The sequence below is a fragment of the Mesoplodon mirus genome, assembly GCF_964341445.2.
Source record: "Mesoplodon mirus genome assembly, chromosome: 20".
NCBI lineage: Eukaryota > Metazoa > Chordata > Mammalia > Artiodactyla > Ziphiidae > Mesoplodon > Mesoplodon mirus.
In genome coordinates this window covers 28,675,778-28,698,372 of record NC_138996.1, presented here as the reverse complement: position 1 = coordinate 28,698,372, position 22,595 = coordinate 28,675,778, and the positions used below count along the sequence as shown (strand labels likewise).

The following is a 22,595-nucleotide window of genomic DNA, read 5'->3' as shown; positions in this document are numbered from 1 at the left end:
CTTGAATTAAGTGTCTCCCGCTTGCTGTTTCTGCACTGTGAATGTTACCCCGAGTTTACTGAGTTAAGTGAGGCTCAGAGTTTTAAATGTCTTGACTAAGGTCCCAGAGCTAGGAGTGACAAAGAATTACAACCCGGATGTAACCGTTAAGCACGAAGTCCATCCAGTTCTCCAAAGAGCCTTCAAATCTTCCACTAAAATGTTCAAGGTATTTCTGATTTCGTGGATTGGAATTATGGACTCACCCTTCTGATTCCTAGTGGGGTCTGGAGATAAGTCTCAGCTCCTTCACAAAAGTTCTAACGTTGGCATTCATTTTTTTCTTGCTTTTGTCACAATGCAAAAAACTCTTCCTAAGCAGCCCTCTCCTTTCCTCTCACCAACATGGGAGATTTGCTCATACTTGAACCAGAATTTTCGTATTTGTGAAAATTATTTTTCTAATGCAAGACTCAAGCGTTGGGTGTCAAGTGGTTGGATCCCAACATACTTCATGCTCTCCTGACCTGCTCTCCACACCTGTACTCAGGGGGTTCTGGTACCATCAATAGCCCAATAAACCATCAGTAGAATCCAGAGTGCCTTCTCCTTCCTGATTCTTGCCTGTTTTTTGGGGGGTTTTTTTGCGGTATGCGGGCCTCTCACTGTTGTGGCCTCTCCCGCTGCGGAGCACAGGCTCGGGACACGCAGGCTCAGCGGCCATGGCTCACGGGCCCAGCCGCTCCGCAGCACGTGGGATCTTCCCAGACCGGGGCACGAACCCGCGTCCCCTGCATCAGCAGGCGGACTCTCAACCACTGCACCACCAGGGAAGCCCAGGTTTTCCTATCTTTATCTTTTTCAGTGACAGCTCTCCAAATGACCATTAAGAAAAAAAAAAGAACTCAGTTGCGTCTTCCTGTTAGAGCAGCTGCCTTAGAGTCTGCAAAACTTAAATTGGTGGCAAAAAGTTGGTGTTTATATGGAAATGGCATTTTTGCCAAGGAAGCCAAATCTTGTACGTTTACGGGATGGTGGTTGTAGGGAAAAAGGAAGGGGAGGTGGGATTCTATCTTATTGGCCCCAACCAGCATCGATTTGTCCTGACTCAGCTGTTTTCCTAAGCATGTCAAAGCCAGAAAAAAAAAAAAAAAAAAAAAAAGACTCCTCTGCTATCCAAACCTGGACCCAGAGAAGTTGCTTTCAGGGCTGAGAATCCGCCCTGCTGCAGACGCAAAGTGCAATCCGGAACAGGAACATTGTCATCCGGGCTGTGCACTGGTATTTAGGTTACAGAGCAAACACAATGTTCTTTTACCATGTGGGGAGAGATTTTGCAAATAAGAATGTGGGAGATGAATAGTCCTGGCACAGTGCAGGAACAGGGATCTAGAATGGCGTTTTCAATTCTCTATAGTCAAGTAGGTATAATAAACAACAGAGAGATGTAAAAGAAAAAAGTCTAAGACAGCAGGGAAAGAATGGGCACTCGTTTTTAGGATTTTTCAGAAGATAAAGAGATAAAACCCCAGTATTAAATCTAAGTAGGCCAGAAATTATAATTTTCATATATGAATCTTAAAAATAAAAATCCGTAAATTTGAAGACAGGAGTAAAATGATTAAGGTATTCAGTCTAGAAAACTAAGGTACTGCAAAAGACTGACTAAAAAATACCTAAATTTCTCTCAGGACCAGGGACCGGCATGATTTTCTAAAGAAACATTTGTGTTTTTATGTTACAGACACCATAAGTCACACTGATAAAACTGATTGCACTTTCTTCTCTGAGTTGGCGGCTAGGAAGCTCAGAACCACCTTGGGTTCCATTCTATGTTATGGTAAGTGATTTTCAGGACTAACAATATCTACAGTGCAGAGTCATGGAGAGAAACAGAAACAGTAACTAGGAGATACTTAATCCCAGATGGCTATTATTGTGGCCGATGTTGCCAACCAACAATTTAAGAAGAAATTTTTCTCGACAGATTTTTTTATATGTGCAAATTTTATATTAATTCGACATTTCTGACCAGTTCTGCTTTGTTTCCTCGGCGACCAGCTGCTTCTCTGGTCTGAGAGCACACAGGGACAACTCAGTCCTCCTGAACGACTGAAGTTTACATCAGGGAATCCCCGTTTTGCACACCTGGGTCGCTAGACGTCCACTCATTTTGCCTGATCAGTATTTCTGCTGATCGCCACCTGCCCTCACTCTGGCAGATTAAACACCACTCTTAGGCTTTATACAGTCGTCCCTCGGTATCCACAGGGGATTGTTTCCAGGATCCCCTCGGATACCAATATCTGTGGATGCTCAAGTCCCTTATACAAAACAGCATAGTATTTGCATATAACTACACACATCCTCCTGTGTATTTTAAATCATCTCTGGATTACTTATGATACCTAATACAATGAAATGCTTTGTAAATAGTTGTAAATACAATGAAAATGTGATGTAAATGGTTGCCGACATCCAGCAAATTCAAGTCTTGCTTTTTGGAGATTTCTGGAATTTTCTTCCCCTGAATATTTCTGATCAGAGTTGGTTGAATCTACAGATGCGCAACCTCGAATTTGACTGTACTTTGTTGGCCTCGACCAACAACTCTCATGTGCCAACATCTGCTACTCTCTTTTACCCTGTAGTCTGATCAGTTTGTAACCCAGCTTCATACCCATACTGACAGTGATCCAGGCCCTGTCTGGGAACTGACTCTAAACAGGACGTGACTGCGGATTCCCCTTTGGGGTGCCTTACCAGCTGGCCGGGTATCACAAGCTGATGCAAGGGCCTGGTGAGCTTGGAGTCCAGGTGGGCAAGGAGGAAGCTGCTGAAATCATCCGGGCACCAGGCAATTAGGGTTTGGGCCCGAAATGCAAGATAAGCTCTGTAAAATCAAGTTGGCAAACCAGAGACCTGGACCTGTGGACTTTTGTTTGCCAATCATTTCTCTTTAAGGTGAAAGCAAAGCCGAGCCTCTCCTGGCTTTTCGCTGCCCTAAAGCAATTGCTTTGGTTCATAGTAACTGTTCCACTTTAAACTGAATAGGCTACACTGTAAGCCTGGGTAATTGAGTTAAGGCCCATTTGTTAAAATACAGCAAGTCTGGAGCCATGAAGTCTAAACCATGGCTTTGGGTCGGAGTCTCCAGTTTGCGTCTACAAAGTCACCTGACCGAGCCTTTGGATTCTCTAAAGAAGGAAATAATACAACAAATGAGACTTAAGCAAAAACAAAATTTTTCAGGTGGAAAAGGTAAATAATTGTTTACCTTTGGCTGTTTGATAGAATTTGTATAATGAATATCTTGTCATATGTTTTATATTTACCTCAGTTATGAACCATCCTTCATCGGCCACTAAGGTCAAAGGAGAGACAAATTTCCCTTTCTTGTAATAGAACCTGCTCGGGATGGCCTCCTTCTCGTAGACGGTCATGTGCTCCACTGTTCTCAATTTGTTATATATCTGCAAAGATAACCAAGAATGACCAGTTTTGCATTCTCTCTCTTAAATGTATGTGAATATTTATTGGACCTGGAGGAGAGGGAGGACTTTATAAAAACTTATTTATGTCAAAAATACTATAGTAAAATAAAAAGGTGAATGAGAAATTGGTCTGCCTGATGTTAAACACCACCAAGATCAAAGAAAAAGCATTTATTCTTTGACTAGACCTAGAGCATGTCCTATCTACACCTGATTTTTTAAAATAAATTTATTTATTTTATTTTTATTTATTTTTGGCTGCATTGGGTCTTTGTTGCTGGGCGTGGGCTTTCTCTAGTTGCGGCGAGCGGGAGCTATTCTTCATTGCAGTGGCTTCTCTTGTCGCGGAGCACGGGCTCTAGGCGCGCTGGCTTCAGTAGTTGTGGCACGCAGGCTTCAGTAGTTGTGGCTGGCACGCTCCAGAGCGCAGGCTCAGTAGTTGTAGCGCACGGGTTTAGTTGCTCCGCGGCACTTGGGATCTTCCCAGACCAGGGCTCGAACCCGTGTCACCTGCGTTGGCAAGCGGATTCTTAACCGCTGCACCACCAGGGAAGCTCTACGCCTGATTTTAAAATACTAGTGACTGTTTGCCATTAATTACACTGCTAATTTTCTGATGAAGATGTAAACCCTGTACCTCTTTCCAATATTTAGCAGCAGCTTAAATCTTTATGGCTAAAATTAAAATCAACCGGCTGGTGCTGATTTGTTGGCCCTTAGCCAAAGCAGGCATATATTCCTGGGTAGAACTGAATATAAAATTGAGTTTATCAGTTCAACTCTGAAAAATAATTAGTCTTTAGGCTGTTTAGTAGAGAGTTTCTACTGGCCCCAGGAGTTATGATTTCCTACTTAAGAAAATCCATAATGCTTAAGGAAAGTAGGGGGCATTACCAGAAAGATTTTGCGTAAGTGAAAACTCTGATGGCACATAACGGGTGTCACAAACTGTTGTGTCCGTCACGTGACAAACTGTCACCCAAACATAGCCCCAGTTCTGAATAATCTACCAACTGCTTTAGGCAGCTTGCAACTGCCTGATGTACACACCACATTGGAAGAAAGCAGCTCTTCCCAGCTCGCGAGCTGTTGATGCTCTAGCATCCCGGAGGCGGCATGTCCCTAGGTGCCAGATAGGAGATAACGGATGATGTTCCTTGCCAGGAAAACAGAACTTCTTTGCAAGAAGCCATTTACTGTGGGACCTGCCAACCTGTAAAATATTCTTCCCAGTTTCATATTTAAGGAGTTCACGAGAAGCCTGTGCAAACATATTCAGCACCTCCACTTGCTGACCGTGGAGCCTGAGAAAAGGGGGCACCCGTCGGGGGAAGGGGACGAGGCTGGGGAGAAGCCGCATTGCGGGCACCAAGTTCCTCAACCCCAGACAGACAGATCTCAGACTCTCACGTGGGAGGGAGCGATCAGGGCTGGGAGGAAGGTCTCTGCCTGGGTCAAAAGGGCCGGACCCCAGCCTACACCAGTGCTCCATCAATACCAACCGCGTCACTGCCGTGGGGACGCAGGGGCAGGCAGCCGGCCCAGCCGAGGCTGATTCCCATCTCCCTGCGGATGCACCGCCCCTGGCAGCGGTGGAGGCCTCCCCCAGGGAGAGGCCCAGAGCCTGTGCTGGGACACGCCCAGGCCACACGGGGCAAAGTAGTCAGCCGGCGGGGCCACTCGCTCCTTCACGTCCTCAGCGTGGTTAACCGGCCACTCGGAGGGAAGGATTGTTTGGAGGGAGGGGTAAGCAGGGGCCTTGTCACCGAGCGCGCCGAGTCCCCGGGAGCCCTGCCCCACGCCATCCGCACGCCATGGGAATTCCGCCACAGCCTCGTGGGGACGCCCCCTCGGATGGCGGTAATCGCCGTAGGCGACACACACATCGTGCCTGCAGCGGGCCCAGCTGCTTCCCGAGCTTCACGGCCGCCCAGGAGGGCAGCTACAGTGTCGTCAGCGCACGCAGCAGAGAAGCGGCAGGAGGGCCGCTTAGGGAGCTGCTCGGCCGCTGAGAGCGGGGCTCTGAAGCCCGGCCGGCCGCGGGGCTCCGAGCTAAGGGCCCGACCCACGGCACACGCGGCCTCCGCCTGTGCTCGTCCGTCGCCTTCCTCTCTCCAGTCCCTGGTGAGAACAGGTCAGACTGGCGGCTGTCCTCCGGGGAAGGACCTTCTGTGCAGGTTTCCGCTGCCCCCAGCTGCGCAGGAGAAGCGCTGCATTTTGGCCAAGAACGAAACGGCCCCCGCGCCACGTGCTGAGCACCACACACCCCCATCTCGTTTCGTGTCCACTAACGTTCAGGGCCCGTTTTAGAGGAGAGAAGACACAGGAGGATGAAGCACTGGACAGAGGTGCCTCGGCGAGGAAGGGAGCACGTGGGTCATCTGCCCCCGGAGTCCCGGCTCCCGAGGCTGCCCTGTGCCTCCGCCTTAACGCTACGCACAAACTCAGAGCAGAGTCATGGCCTCCGGGGGTGCGCTCCGCCCCCGTCCCCCCACCCCCTGCTCCCCCGTCTTGCCTCAGAATGCTTCCCGGGCGCCGGCCACACGCTCACAACTGGCCCTCGGTCCTTCACCTGCTGCAGGTCGTGCAGGCTGATGTACTTATCCAGCTCGATCACTCTGTCCATCCAGAAAATGTCAGTCATCCCGTGATCCGAGAAGATGACGACGTTGAGGTCGTCCTGCAGCTCGCGCTCCTGGGGGGAGACAGGCAGTCAGGACGGCGCCCCGAGGGGACCCTCTCACACCAGCTGTCTGGCAAAGAGGTGTTTTCAGCTACGGGTTATAGGAGAAAGGCTTCTTCCCCAGTTCTGAATTTAAGCATCTGCTTGTCTGCCCTGATAAGACACGGTTCAAAACCATAGCATAAGTGCTGCAGGGAGGGAACGAGAGGCCAGTCCCCTCCCGATTAGCGCCGAATAGAATACATACGAGGCTCCGACAGCCTTTCTGTTTTCATCCTCTTTGGGTCTTTCAACCAACTTGTGTGGGAATACGACAACTATCACTCACTCGCCCGTTTTATACATGTGAAAAACTAACCCCACAAAAGTTTTAAAAAATAGTATTTTAAGACAGACAAAAACAAATATCATATGATATCACTTATAGATGGGATTTTAAAAAATGATACAAATGAACTTATTTACAAAACAGAAATAGACTCACAGAGAGAAAACAAACTTATGGTTACCGAAGGGAAAGTGGCGAGAGAGGGATAAATTAGGAGTTTGGGATTAACAGATACACACTACTTATATAAAATAAACAACAAGGACCCACTGTATGGCACAGGGAACTGTATTCAATATCTTGTAATAGCCTATAACAGAAAAGAAGCATATATAATCTATCTACTTATCCATCTATCTATCTATATATCTGAATCACTTTGCTGTACACCTGAAACTAACACACTAACACAACATTGTAAATCAACTATACTTCAATAAAAAAAAAAAGTTTAAAAAGTTTAAAAATAATACTTTGCTAAAAGTCATTCAGTAAGGGTATGGCAGGATCAGGGAGAGAACCCAGGCCTGGGTTCCACACCCACACCAATCTGGTTACCAGACTGAATGGTTTGGTAAAGCATCAGGCCATCTCGCCAGCTGAGCCAGGCGGTAATGCAGATCTGGGTCATTTCAGTGCCACTGGCCTGGCTGAAAGACAAGGGAGCTCGTGGTACCTGGGGAGGCGTTGTGTGAAGAAAAGAGACCCCTCAGACCCTTGAGCTGGCCCAGTCAGCTCTCAGCAGTAAGAAGGAAGATGTCGAGGGGTGGGACAGTCAAGGAGACAGAAGAAGAGTGACAGAGGGAAGGTTAGCCCAGTGGTCCTGGTTTTCGGTCACCTGGATCCACTTGGTCATGTACTTCAGGACGGTGTCCACAGCCCTCAGGGCTTCTTTCCTCTGCGGCGACGAGGGCCCATAGTGGTGGCCTTCCACATCGATGCGCTCGTAGTAGATGGCCACCAGGTCCGCCTGGCCGCTCCTGGGGAGGGGGTGGGCAGGGTGAGAGCTGAGAGAGGCCCTGCCAGCTTTCTCCCCTCCCACCCGGCGGTCCTGGCGGAGGCATGGGCATCCTCCAGCCCGTGCCCTGTGGTCCAGGCACAGCTGATACCTTAAAAAGAACAAGGGGGTTCTCCAAGGGAGAGACAGGAATACTGCACCAAGACATGCCAGTCCCGAGCACCCTGGTGACAAAAGTCAGAGAGCATGCTTATGGGTCACCTCCCCTCTCAGCTCATCATGACCCAGGAATCGGAAGAGGTGGCGACAGACAGGGGACAGTTCTGACAACTCCCCTCACCACCAGCTGTCACCAGAAGCTCAGAGAAAAGAGAAGCAATCATTCAAAAAACGTCTCCTCGGATAATGGAGGGTGGGAGGGAGACGCAGGAGGGAGGAGATATGGGGATATAAGTACATGTAGAGCTGATTCACTTTGTTATACAGCAGAAACTAACACACCATTGTAAAGCAATTATACTCCTATAAAGATGTTTAAAAAAAAAGTCTCCTCCATTATTGCTGGTCTTCGAGGAAGCCTCTAAATAAAACACTAGACTGTAGGTTTCACTGACCCGCAAGAATAAGAACAAGCTTTACCAGGCAACCTTGTAGGAGGCAGACAGGTTTGTGTTTGTGTTCAGGGCCTGACGTCTCTGGGGACCCAGGAAGGGTCAGCTCCAGGGTGGGCACAGGGTGAATTCTAGCACTGACCACACTTTCTGCATCCCAGAAAAACGCCCCCCTCGGCCAGAGTACTGGTGGTAAAAATCCAACTATTTAACCCTCCGTGCGAAGCTGAGACTGAGTGGGAACTAGTGACAAAGCTGGAGTAGGAGGCTGAGGGAGTCAGGGATGGGGGGGAGAAAACACCGTGCGATGTGCCCCCTCCTCCACGCAGTGCACAGCTTCCCACTGTGACTGCCCTGCCCACAACGTCCCCCAAAGCACCTGAACAGAGCAATGATGCTGATGACGGTGATGGTGCGGGTAGCGGTAACAGCAACTGACAAAAGAGGAAGCAGCGGAAAAGGAATGAAGGCTAACTCCTTTGTTTGCACTTTAAGGGTTAATAATAATCCTCTTGGCGGACTGCCTTGAAAAACTCTATTTAAACAAACACACAAGTGAGGCGACCTGGTCTCTCCTGGTGTGGTCTCCCCCGCTACTTGCAGTGAGAGAACGTGTATCCTCAGCGCCTGTGGCGCCTTGGGCCTTGCAATCCACAGAAGAGGGAAAAGAACCTCACAGTAGTTCCAGAGCGTGGTTTGCACAATCCCGCCCATCCTTCGGTCTCAGGAAGAAGGTGCTTCTTCCAGGAAGCATCCCTGATGCCCAGGCTCAGTTGGGTGGCCCTCCTGGGCACTCCCACGGCTTTCCTGGTTCATCTCTGGGTTGTGATTTTTCACACTGGGCTGTAATTGCCCATTTATGTGTCCCTCCCTCCCCCTCTAAATTGAGGGTTTTTTCACCCTGGGATGCATTCATTCTCCATTGTGTTGAGACATACAGTAGGATCTGGCATACAGTAGGAGCTCTGTAACTGTCAGCTGAAGGTATAATGATAGTAAGTGCTCAATAAATGATAGTTATGCTAGGTCGGGCACTATGTTGAGGGCTTTTCATACATTATCATAATTCATCCTTGCAGCAACCCTATCAGGCAGGAATACATTAAACAGAGAGTTCGGTACCATTGTCCACATCACACAGCTCGCGAGAAGCGGAGCCAGTGCTGAGCCCCAGGTGGCGCTCCAACACCCTGACCCAGATACTCTGAGAGAACGCAACAGCCCACACCCATAGGGAAACATTCTGCTAAACCCAAATGACCACGTGGAAGTGGTTCTTATTCTGCTATAAGAATCCCACCAACCCCAAGAAAGTGGGGCATGAGACAAGGCAAAGGCAGCAGGGAAACTGAGTCACTTTCATTTCTCGGCATGAGCTCCATGTCTGCGGCTTGGATGTGCCTCCAAATTCTGGATCTGAGATGAAAAGTGTCCCTAGAGGAAAGCACTTGCAGATTTTGCAGATGAGGAAATAGGCCAAAAAGGATTCTAGGCCTCACAGACCTCTGAGACACGGCTAGGACTGGAAATGTGAACTTCCCACGTCCAGGGTCAGAACGCTTGACTCCACCAGCCCGGGCTTTTGAATGTCCACACCGACTCCATTCACTACACGGGGATCGGTTCCAGAGGACGTTCAGCCTGGCGTCTTCCATCACCATGGTCATAGTTGCCAAGAGGGCACAACACCTTTTAATGATGCTGTGATGTTCTCGTACCCTGAGGTGTACTTCATTCACAGTTTGGAGGATATACTCGTTTCCAGTTAAGGGAAATTGCTAGTCAAGTGTTCTTTTCTCTTTTTAGAACAAAACAGACTGGCCCTTCTTTTTTTTTTTTTTTTTTTTTTTTTTTTTTTTGCGGTACGCGGGCCTCTCACTGTTGTGGCCTCTCCCGTTGCGGAGCACAGGCTCCAGACGCGCAGGCTCAGCGGTCATGGCTCACGGGCCCAGCCGCTCTGTGGCATGTGGGATCTTCCCGGACCGGGGCACGAACCCGTGTCCCCTGAAGCGGCAGGCGGACTCTCAACCACTGCGCCACCAGGGAAGCCCAGAATGGCCCCTCTTTAACAAATGCCATGTCCACCCTCCTCCACAATGGGGATTGGGGTAAGTTATTGTTTGGTTGTTTCTCACAAATATTATCATCATTCATACTCGCTAGTGTATGAATGACTAATACAAATGCCCCCTGCATCTACAGACAGCAGAGAACAAAAAGTCACTAAGGGTTCCACACGTGTGCAGGCAGTAGGGAAAAGTTCTAACTTGGGAGTGGCATTTTCATACATATCCCTAAACTCTTCTGAGGCCCATGTTCATTACACTGATGGACTGATGGTATTTCCTCCACCACGTTTGAACATAATGGAACTTTCCACAAAATCATGCCCTCGGATATGTCTCCGCATTTAGCTGCCTTTTGTACTTGTGCCTGTAGCATCCCAGATGCGCTGGTTCACACAGAACATCCTATGTTTAGGTGTGTACACTTCAAGGGTGGGGCTTGTATGTGGGAAAAATTTCACAAGGTTTACTGGTTGCACTAAAGCTCAATGAAATGCTTTCAGGTCACTACATTTTAGACACTTCACCTTAACACAGCAGCCACTGGGCTGGTTTCTTTAAGGCTGTTTGCCATATTCATAAATCTCCATGTGATCAGAAAGCTAGCAAGTCTCACAGATTTACCTGATGGCTCTGTGTCAGGAAGCTGTCAACCCCAGATGCCAGGAACACTGGAATTGAGATGGTTGACATTCGGGGATTTATACATATGCCTTTTGTGAAAGACCTCTATGTTGGAGCTCATTGATTCATGAGGGACCTGAGTCTTCAAGGGCTAAGAGCTCTTGCCTGTTGGAGTTTAGCTGACAAATTCTTGGTGGCCAGCTGTTTTCCACATGGATCTGGTCTCCATCACTGGTCAGCTCATTTGTAATGGAGCGGTTGGGTGAGGAGTGATGGGTGGAAACGCCTGCACATCTGTTATTGGCCATTTATAGCTTTCAGCCCAGGAACCATGCCAGAAGGACATGTGGCCATCGGCCCAATTACCTGAGAGCTGCAAGGGGCCCCCAACCCTGGATTTCAGGGACACTCAGGTCTCCCAACACCTTAGGATCCTGTCCAGATTTCTTTTCAATGTAAAGAGTTCAGAATGTCACATCCATTTTCCTTACTGAAGTGGGTTGGAGAGAAATAGGGAGAGAGAAATGGAAGTAGTTTAAAGGAATGGTTGAAGTTGCTGTGTGTTAAAAAAAAAATTGAGGGACTTCCCTGGTGGCACAGTGGTTAAGAATCTGCCTGCCAGTGCAGGGGACACGGGTTTGAGCTCTGGTCCGGGAAGATCCCACATGCCACAGAGCAACTAAGCCTGTGTGCCACAACTACTGAGGCTGCAATCTAGAGCCCGCAAGCCACAACTACTGAACCCGTGTGCCACAACTACTGAAGCCTGCATGCCTAGAGCCCATGCTCCACAACAAGAGAAGCCACCGCAATGAGAAGCCTGTGTACCGCAACAAAGAGTAGCCCCCTCTCGCCACAACTAGAGAAAGCCCGCAGGCAGCAATGAAGACCCAACCCAGCCAAAAATAAATAAATAAATACTTTTTTTTTTAATTGAAAACTTAGAAATAAGTCAGTTTCCCTGACACACTCTTGTGTGCTATTCAGACCATTACTGATTTCTGCATTTTTCAAACTGGGTGTGATAGTTCCATGTGGAAGAGAAAAAAAAAAAAAAGGTTCTATGTACTAATATGCTAATAGGCTTTGTACATTTCCAAGAAGATGGCAGAGTAGGCAGTTTTTCCAAACTTATTCCACCAAAGATCTTCCTTCTTATGTCAAAAACTTATATCTTCGGAGAGTCAGGCATTCACTATATCATGATTAGAGAAACGCTGACATTCACATTGCTTCTCTATTTTCCATCAACACAAAGAAGAAAGTCCTAAACCCCTGGGGACTTCCTTGCTCTCAATTCAACGTTTCCAAAGGGTGCCCCTACCTAAAATTACTCAACGCACAATCATCCTCTACTAGAGGGTAGCAATCACCGTGTGAGAGGCTCACTACCTCTCTGAGACATATTTCACCTATACCAAGCCTTCTTAATCCACTTTAGCATTCATTATTGGTCCCGGAAACAGGAAGAACAGTGGCATGGCTAAGAATTTGGGACACTTACTTGAAGAAGTCAAGAGCATCGCTGACTGCATTGGCAAAATTGATATCCGTTGGGACATTTTTATATTCTAGGCAGTAAGTAGGTCTGACACCAAGAATCTCAACCTCACAGCCTAAGAAGGAAAAAGATGGTAAATGGTTACTTTCTTCAATAATCAAGGTAGGGTCATGAGCCTATTTTAGGAAGCAAATACCATTAGTCAAAACAAAAAATTTTGTTCCTTTTCATGAAATAAAAGAATGTATTATTGATAAGTGGTGTATTTAACTCTAATTTTGTTTAACTGGAACAGAGGCTCTTAAATGTCATTCCTGGTGTCTCATGACAGGGACTAGCAAAGATTGGTTAATGGTTGTCTTTCCCAATTTGAAACAACAGTAACAAAAATTAATTAGTACACAGAATGTCTCAATTAAAACTTTTTTCTATAGATTTTTTATAACTGCTAATTCTTCTAGTGCATCTTTGCCTATTCTAGAACCAAGTATGAGGTAATATCTGATTAGCCTGAGAATAAGAAAATAAAGACGTCACTAGTCTAACTGGACTCAGAAGTACTGCACTGATGGGCAAGTCTAAAAATCACTGAGTTAAAGCAAGGATCCTGAGCCAGGCCCTTACCTCTCCCAAAATGAAGTAAAAGAATGAAAGGTATTCAGATGTTAGGAGCTGCTGTGGCCTCAGCTTTTCTGCCCCAGACCCCTGAACAAGTTGAAATGGTTGCCCCGAGGAAGAGACATCCAACCTCATTATCAGAAAATAGGGCAGGAGAGGAATGTGCCAGCCTCATTTTGTTAGTTGGGTGTATTTATTGGGCACCTACTATGAATTAGTCACTATGTTCAGACATAGTGTCTCCATCCTGTGGCATCCCAGAATCTAGCCTAGTAGGAGGAGGATGCCGTGCAAACAGTGTAATAGTTGAAGTCTAAAGTGAAGTGCACATTTACTGGGTGGTGAGGGAACTCAGACGAGGCACATTTAATGCAGATATTATTTCCTTCTGGAAGCTTTCCTCAAATCCTCGTGTTGGGCTCAGTCTTACAGACTGTGTTTGGCCCATGCATTGGGGTTAGAAGTGGGAAGAAAGGGACGTCCAAGCAAAGAGAGCAGCGGAAGCAAAAGTTCAAAGTGAGAAACAATAAGGTGTGTGTGTAGAACAGCAAGCAGGGTAACGTTCCCAGGCAAGGGGGTCTGGAGACCAGATGGTGAGCTTTCTTGTAGCCCAGAGAAAATGATTCCCACTTGCACTTGGTATGATCCTTAGGAATCCTATAAAATAGCTGATGGTGCCTTCATTTTACACAGGAGGAACTGAGTCGAAAAGGTGAAGAGACTTCCCCATTGTCTCAGGGCAATAATGAGGAAGCGCTAACATTTGAATCTAGTTTTATCTGACTCCAAGACTTTAGGTACTCTTTTAAAACACTATCTGACGAATTCAGACATGCAAGGACAGACATTATGGACATTAAGGACAGACAGACAGTTTTCCATACTATTAAGATTTACTCAAGCTAATCGAGAAATAAGTCAAAATAAAAGAACCCAAGAATGAATAAGATAGGGTTTTAAAATAAATAGCAGTAAACGATGAAATCACAAAATATAGTTAAGTATTAGTAATATTAATGTAGTTATGTGAAAATATTTTATTGAAAAATAAGGTGCATATTTTTAAAAAATGTTTAATGTAATAACCTGGATCTAAAGTTCCCAATTATTTAAACAAAAATGAAAGGAAAAGCATTTTCATAGTTGTTGGAGGGAAGGGATGGTCAATATATAGTGTTCATTCTAGACATTGATTTAAAAGTTTGGAATATACAGAAGAAAGTTGTATGCATAACTTCCAAATCACTAAAGGAAGAAAAAGAGGCATACAAAATTAATCAAATATCAAAGTACATGAAAAGAAAAAAAAAAGGAAATATCTAGGAAGCACTAATATTGAAAGCATAATAAAAGAGAAAATCAAATATATTCGTTTCAAAATAAATGTGAATGGGTTACACTCTACAAGAATGTCAACATGAAGTAACTATAAACGATTTTTTTAATTTACAAGTAAAATGACACAGCAAGGTTAGATATAAAAGAATAGACCAAACAAACTCCCCCAAAAGTAAACCAAAAAATCAGCTCTATCAATAGTATTCAAGTTGATTATGGTCTCAAAAGCCTGAAACAGCTACAAATCCACATTAATAGTTTAGAATGTAAATGAGTATTTATATATCGTAAATATACACAAATATACATAATTATTATTAAAGAATTCTTATAAGAATGGAATTGTTATAAAAACACAAAAGTTGGAAAAACTGATCGTATCCTCATCCACAAAGAAAATCTCATTAACTTCCAAAAAAGTAGAAAATTATATAGCACAATGCATATTATCTGACCACAGGTAATAAAACTATAAATTAATTATAACAGTTAACTAAAAATAAATCCAACTCTTTATAAATAAAAAAGAAAACCTTTATGAAACGATGTAAAGAGGACATGAAAACTTCACTGACAGGCTAGTTATTAACAGTGAAAATTCTACATTTCAAAACTTCATGGGGGGACTTCCCTGGAGGTCCAGTGGTAAAGAATCTGCCTTACAGTGCAGGAGACTCAGGTTCAACCCTGGTCAGGGACCTAAGATCCCGCATGCCGCAGGGCAACTAAGCCCGCGTGCCACAACTACTGAGCTCACACACCTCAACTAGAACCCGCGTGCCACAACTACAGAACCCACACGCCCTGGAGCCCGTGAGCCACAACTAGAGAAGAGAAAACCCACACGCCACAACTAGAGAGAAGCCCGGGCGCCACAACGAAAGATCCCACGTGCCTCAACGAAGATCCTACGTGCTGCAACTAAGACCATATGCAGCCAAAAATAAATTAAATAAATAAATAAATAAATAATAAATCTTAAAAAAAAAAAAAAAAACTTCATGGGACACATTTTCATTTAGGTCCGAAGCAAATCAGGAGCGCTGCCATCACCGCTGTAATCTGTTACTGTTATAGAACTTCTTATCAAGGCAATTAACAACAAACAGAAATTTTAAATGAGTGCTGGAAATCAGGAGGCATGCATGAGTGTTCCTCTCTGGGAACATTTTAAAGAAATTTTTGTCTGTAACCCTTGGCAAAATACTCATTTTGCTTCATGACACAGTACAGAACACACACTCTCACAGAGAAAACAGAAGTTTCACTAAAATATGAGCAAAGCATGCTAATACTTTATTCTATTCTGTTTTATGTGGGTTTTTTAAAACACTGGTTAACAATCCACAAATTGATGTCACTGTCCATTATGAAACAAGACCAGTGTTTGAAAAACACCAGTATGAGGCACACAGCCAGGAGTGGGTTTCTGGGTCACTCTCCTCCAGAGTGGCAATGTTTGGCAATATTTATATAAATTTTATTGTATACATGCTTTTCCTTGAAAACCACTTCAGAGAACATATTCTAAGAAAATAAATTTGTATATACAAGCCCCTTTATTACAATATTATTTAGAATATAAAATTAAGAAGCAATTTAAACATTTGGTAATAAAGGTATGGTTAAATTAGAGCACATCCAAATAATGAAATACCATGCAGGCATATAAAATTATTATGCCATTTGTATTTACTGCCATACTATTTTAAGTGAAAAAAGGCTAGTAAGTAGTTTGTGAAGGGTGATCTCATTTTTGTAAACATTTAAAGCATATTTAGGGCTTCCCTGGTGGAGCAATGGTTAAGAATCCACCTGCCAATGCAGGGGACACGGGTTCGAGCCCTGGTCCGGGAAGATCCCACATGCCATGGAGCAACTAAGCCCGTGCGCCACAACTACTGAAGCCCACATGCCACAACTACTGAAGCCCGCGTGCCTAGAGCCGGTGCTCCGCAGCAAGAGAAACCACCGCGATGAGAAGCCCACACACCGCAACAAAGAATAGTCCCCGCTCATTGCAACTAGAGAAAGCCTGCGTGCAGCAATGAAGACCCAACGCAGACAAAAATAAATAAATAAATACACATACATTTATTTTTTTTAAAAAAAGCCTATTTATGTCTAAGAAAGAGTGGAGGTGAATATAACAAAATATAAGATGGTAAAATTTGTGTGGCTGCCTTGGTAGACTTTTTTGGGCTAAACTGAAGCCATTCTGAACTTCTTTCTTCCTTTCCATCCCTTACTAACGAAAGAGGAAAGCGTTCTCATCTGCCCAGGGTCTCTTGTGAGTAGGAATGGTCATGTGACTCACTACTGACATTGAGATCTGCTGAGACGCTTAGAGTGGGAGGCTTTGCTTTGATATGAGACAATTAACATGAGTTGCTAGGACCACCTCTTTTCTTCTTTTGCAGTTTGGAATGTAGGTTGTAAGGACATGAGTCCTGGACCGGCAGCAACCATTCTGAAACCATGAGTCAACAAGCATGAAGGGAAAAAGTTAATATGCTAATATAGAGCAGAAGGATCGAAAGAGCCTAGGTTTTTAAGTGACATTGTGAAACAGCGGAACTACATAAAGTACATACTTCTTATGTGATACAAATAAATTCCTATATGTTTAGTCACTGTGGGCCAGGTTTTCTCAAACTTGCAGTAGATAGTTCATAGTTATGAACGGATACAGAAGTATCATAGTTGACTTTTATATTCTTATTATTGTTTATCAAATTGCACTAACTTTCCTAAAATAAATATCTGTTATTTTTGTAATAAGAAACCAAAAACATATTTTTAGTGATAACTTCCAACTTCCTTCTAATATACCCATTAAGACACAAAAGTTCTACTGTATGAATATCCAGTTTTTAAAAATTATGAGTAATGCTGATATAGACATTCTTGTACATGTTCTTTGATGCACTTAGGTATGCATTTCTGTTGTAATATGTGTAGGAGTAGAATTGCTAGATTTGGGGTGTGCATATGTTCACCTTTATTAGATAATGCCAAATAGACTTTCAAAGTTGCTATATTAATTTGCTCCTCCTGGCACTATATGAGACTTTGTTACTCCACCCTTGTCATCACTTGGATGTATAACGATTAATTTCCATTTAAGAATGACTTTACTTGCATCCCACAATCCAAATATCCATAGTTACTTCTTCTTTGAACCATGAGTTATTTAGAAGTCTCTGGTTATTTTCCAAATATATAGAATTGAAATTTTTCTTTTTATTATTGATTATACTTTAATTACACTGTAGTCAGAGAACACATTCTGTAAGGATTCATACAGTTCCAATTTGTTGAGAAATGCTTTATGGCTAAAATATGGTCATTTTTGACAAATGTTCCATGTGTACTTGAGAATAATGTGTATTTAGTGGTAGTTGGGTACAGTGTTCTAGTAATATCAATTAGGTAAATATGTTAATTATGCTTCATAAATTTTCTGTATCCTATTTTTTTATTTTCTTATATTATCAGTTACTGAGAAAGATGTCTTAAAACTTATTATCATTGTGAATTTACCCATTTCTCCTTTTGGTTTTATCAATATTTGCTTTATTTATTTTGAGATTGTGTAATTAGGAGCATGAAAATTTAGAATTATTACAACTTCTTGGTAGATTGAACTTTATATCAATGTGAACTGTCTTTCTTTATCTTAAAAATAGTCTAAGCTTAGAGTCTGCACCGACTGATGTTACAGCTGCACCGGCTCTCCTTTGGTGAGTGTGTGTATGTCTTTTAAAAATGCTATTACTTTCAACTTTTCTGCACACTTACATTTAATGTACATCTTTTATAAGCAGCATATATTAGTTTTTGCTTTTATCCAGTCTGATAGTTGTTTTAAATGTGAATTTCTATTAAAGTTTAACATAGATACATACAAAGTGAATAAATGGTAAGTGTACTGTTCATCCTGACAAAGTAAATGCAGCTGTGTAGCCAGCACCCAGATCAGGAAACAGAACATAACCTTCACATACAGGCACCTTCTCATGCCCCATTTTAGTCACTGTTCTTCCAAGTGTAAACACTATTCTAACACTGTAGATTAGTTTTACCTGCTTTTGAACTTTATATAAATACACTCATTCAGATTAATTGGAGTATTTAATGAAATATTAGTAAAAAAAATAAACGTTTACTTGCAATGTACTTAAGGAAATTTTTATGTTTAAATCAGCCACCTAAATACATGTCTTGTATTCATTACACATTTGACAGTTTTTCTCTCCTTTCTTAATTCCTTTTGGATTATGTATGTATGATTATTATTGCTCCTTTTCCTCTCCTCTATTACCTTGCTACTTGTATATTTTAATTAATCTCTTTCTGGAATAGTGCCCTAGAGATGATTTTTAAAAATTGAAATATTGGTCAATCGAAATCTAATATAAATTTGCACTCCCACAACTTCCCAGGCAATGCAAAGACATTTAAACACTTTAACTTTGAATTTTACATTTCTCCTACCTCTGTGCTTCTGTTGTCATGTATTTCCATTCCGTATGGGTTTTTAATCTAAACATTATTATTACTACTATTATTATTAATTTAGGTTTTCCTACACATTTACCCTTTCTGTGGCTCTTCATCCCTTCCTCCATCTCTGGGCTTCCACTTGTGACAATTTTCCTTCCACCTTAAGAATTTAGCATTTCCTCTGCTCTAAATGTGCTGACAATAAATTCTCTCAGTGTTCTGTCTATAGAAAAAGTCATTATTTTGCCTTCCTTTTAAAAAAAAATTTTTATTTATTTGGCTATGCTGGGTCTCAGCTGTGGCACGCAGGATCTATTTCCCTGACCAGGGATTGAACCCAGGCCCCCTGCATTGGGAGCACGGAGTCTTAACCCCTGAACCACCTGGGAAGTCCCTTACCTTCATTTTTGAGGGGTATTTTCACTGGATATAGAACTGATCATTATTTTTCTTTTATCATTTGGGGATATCGTTCTATTGTCTTTCTGGATTCCAGTATTTCTGTTGGAAAGTCAGCTGTCAGTCTTATCACTGCTTCTCTGAACAATTTTCTACTGCTGCTTTTAAGTTTTTCTCATTTCTGTGGTATCAGCAGTTCTGAAATTCATGGGTTTCACAGCACTTCTGGAGTCTATGATTTGATATTTCTTGTCTGTTTCAGAAAGTTCTCAAACTTTATCTCTCAAATATTACTTGTGTCTCATCTTCTCTCTCTAATCCTTCTGTGGCCTTTTCACTATGTCCCATATGTCTCGAACATTCTTTTCTGCCTTTTTCATTTTTGCCTATTTAAGCTGGAGAGCTGTCTTCAGTTATAGAGTTCACTTTTTAAAAAAGATTCTAGTTTACTAGTGCAGGTCTCCATTTTGTCATTTAGTTCTTTCATCATAGCTCTCTTTAAAGTCATATCGGTATCTGGACCAGTGGGTGTGAGTCTATTGTCTACTGTTTTTCTCTTGATTTTTCAGTCAAGACTTGTTTATTTCTCCTGAGTTTCCAGTCAGACCTTTTTTCCCATATTCTGGTTATTTTTTATAACTGAATGCTGCATATGGTATACAAAAAATTGTAGATATCATTTGACACTCCATATGTTGTTATCTTTTTCTAGAGAGCCCTGGCTTTTGCTTATGAAGGGCACCTAGGCTACAGGCAGACCATCTTAACCCAGAGTGGATTTAGTCAGGGATAAAGATGACTCGAAGCTCAGCTTGGGCTTTATGAAGGCTTCAGTCCTCCAGAGGGTTTCACCCCTAGTTTACTTCTAGCTCCTTCTTACTCCAAGGGCATTGTCCTTTATTGTCCCAACTGAAAGTCTAGGATGTTTACTAGATCTCTTCTGCTTGGTGGCCTGTGAACTCCAATTTTTGTCATTTCCCCCATCCTGTGATTCTGTCAAAACCTCAGTTCAGTTTCTTAGTCTCTCAGCTGCTGCTTCTACGATCAGTGTTTAAATGAAGGGGAGACATGGTGCCAATTTCCAGATACACCTTGTTCTCTAGGTCTTAGTCTGTCTCTGATCAATCACACTGTGTGCGTGTGCACGCGCACATGCACACACACACACACACACACACACAGAGTCCAGCAGCGTTTTCAGTTGTTGCTGGCAAGAAGAGTTGTTTCAAAGTAGCTTTGCCTGTCATTGTACCAGTGGAATCCCAAATTTCAATAAATGATCTTTTAAAATAAAAAGTTACATTTTATTGGAAATGCATCTCATAATGAAAGGAATAGGATGCTTTTAAAAATCAGTTTGTATATCCATGGATGAATATGATTGATCTCTAGAATGAGACAAGTTCAGAATCCATTCTATTCCTATTTGTTAAATCTAAGTGATAAGAAAGTTGTTTACATAAATAAGTAGATGGAAATAGAAGTAGTCTGTCATTTAATTCTTTGAATAGCTCCTTTGAATGCCAACATTCACATAGTGATCTATCATCATAAATTTTTAAATAGTGTTTCAGCTGACAACTCAATTAAGTTTTTCTTAAATAATTTAAAAGAGAGCATTGGAAAATACTTGACTATTTTTACGTTTTGTTATTTTGTCACTGGATGCATTCTTTTCTATACACCTACACCAACATTTTGAACTGTTTCTTTGTTTGGCCCTGGAGGCTTTTATATACTGAGGCAATGCACCTTAGTAAGGTTCTTGATTGCTGAGGGGTACTCCTTTCTTATATAAAGTAGGAAAAGGACATGTTTTTAATCAGGACAATTTTTGCAATATATATGAAAGTTGATGATCTTAAGACAGATTCCCTTAAAATTAATTTTGCTCTTGGAAATCCTTACAGTTTGAAGACACTGAACCAGGAAACTAGGCATTAGTGCTGCTACTCTAAGGGAACTGTAAAGTTCAGAAAGCAGCAGGGCTTAGAGTGGTGCAGGCAGTTGGAGGTAAGATATGACTGATAGTTGTCATTTATTCTCAGGGTTGTTCCCCAGCTGAAGCTCTATAAGCTGAGCAGAGAGAGGGAAAACCTTGACTGCAGAGCAAACGGAGCATTATTGCTTACTGTCTCTTCAGATAAGCAGAGAGCCAGACAGAGGAGTGAAAAGATTGTGTCTCAACCCCGCAGAGATGCCCTGACGCTTCAGACACATTAATTTGGATCGAAGCTACATACCTTCATGTGGCCCTGAGAAGGGAGAGACCGGTACCCAAGTTCACAAAAACTGAGGCAAGTGCAGTCATTCTGCGCTCTCTGTCCTGAATGGTCTTTCCCAGGTGAAATCTCCAAAGTCACTAGACCTCTAATCTTAAAACCCAGAATGAATAAAAATGACCGGCAAAGGAAACAGCCAGCAAGCAATGACAGATGCCACGATGCAATGGAACATGGAATTAGTGAAGGTGGTAGATTTAGAGAGAGCAAGGCTCATTATTCCTAGAAGAATTAGTCTGGGGGCTTCGTTTGGTTTTCCTTAGTCTTTACCTGATGGAAATCATCAGACTGGAAGGGGTGTGTTGTGTGGATCCCACGTGCTATTTCTCTAATCAGGAGCCTGTGGGCCCCTTTCTGGACCCACCGTGGGCTCAGTCCATGAACCTAGGCGCACTGCTCAGCCTCTTGGGCTGTTGCCTCCAGGCCATTTTCATGGCCTCCCAGGGAGTGTGGATCTGGTCAACTGAGGTCCTTCAGGTCAGCCCACCGTGCCTGAGGAAAGCAGGGATTCCTGATTCTCTGCACAGGGGTGTGTGGGGACACAAAGGCAGTGGCCTGGCTTTTGCAGTTTCAAAGACCAACCAGGAACTTGGCAGTAAGATTTTGGTTTCACCAGTGCTTCAAGGGCAGGCTTTGACTTTCCTCCATCTTATTTCCTCGTTGTTCCCAGGGAACTTAAAAGGGAATTGCCCTTAATTAGGGCTCATTGTTCAGGTCCTCATATTATGTCTGTCTAGAGTCTGCCTTCCTGCTGGGATAGTCCCATCTCAGCAACCTAATAAATATATCCTGAGCAGAAAATATAGAGTTGGACGGAACTTAAAGGACAACCAAAGAGGACCACCACTAAGCCCATGCATCTTTGTGTCAAAAAAAAATTTTTTTAGTCACTTCTTCAAAACACTTAACTTACATCTGCTAGACAATTTTTTTTTTTTTTTTTCGGTACGCGGGACTCCCACTGCCACGGCTCCTCCAGTTGCGGAGCACAGGCTCTGGACGCGCAGGCTCAGCGACCATTGCTCACGGGCCCAGCCGCTCCACGGCACGTGGGATCCTCCCGGACCGGGGCACGAACCCGTGTCCCCTGCATCGGCAGGCAGACTCCCAACCACTGCGCCACCAGGGAAGCCCTAGACAATTATTTTAATATATCTATTTTGTCATAGCAACATGACTGTCAGAGACCAATATATTGTCAAAATAAA

General features: G+C 43.3%; 1 protein-coding gene across 1 annotated transcript in view; it reads right to left on the bottom strand.

Annotated features, from left to right (window-relative positions):
• The window catches only part of ENPP6 (ectonucleotide pyrophosphatase/phosphodiesterase 6), a 94,764-nt gene that overhangs the window by 15,201 nt on the left and 56,968 nt on the right, over positions 1-22,595 (bottom strand). Inside the window, exons 3-6 of the mRNA XM_082608780.1 lie at positions 12,248-12,359; positions 7,323-7,464; positions 5,989-6,168; positions 3,315-3,452 (exon numbers count right to left, since the gene is read on the bottom strand). Coding sequence (XP_082464906.1) covers positions 3,315-3,452; positions 5,989-6,168; positions 7,323-7,464; positions 12,248-12,359 — 572 coding nt within the window. The remainder of the gene's footprint in view (positions 1-3,314; positions 3,453-5,988; positions 6,169-7,322; positions 7,465-12,247; positions 12,360-22,595) is intronic.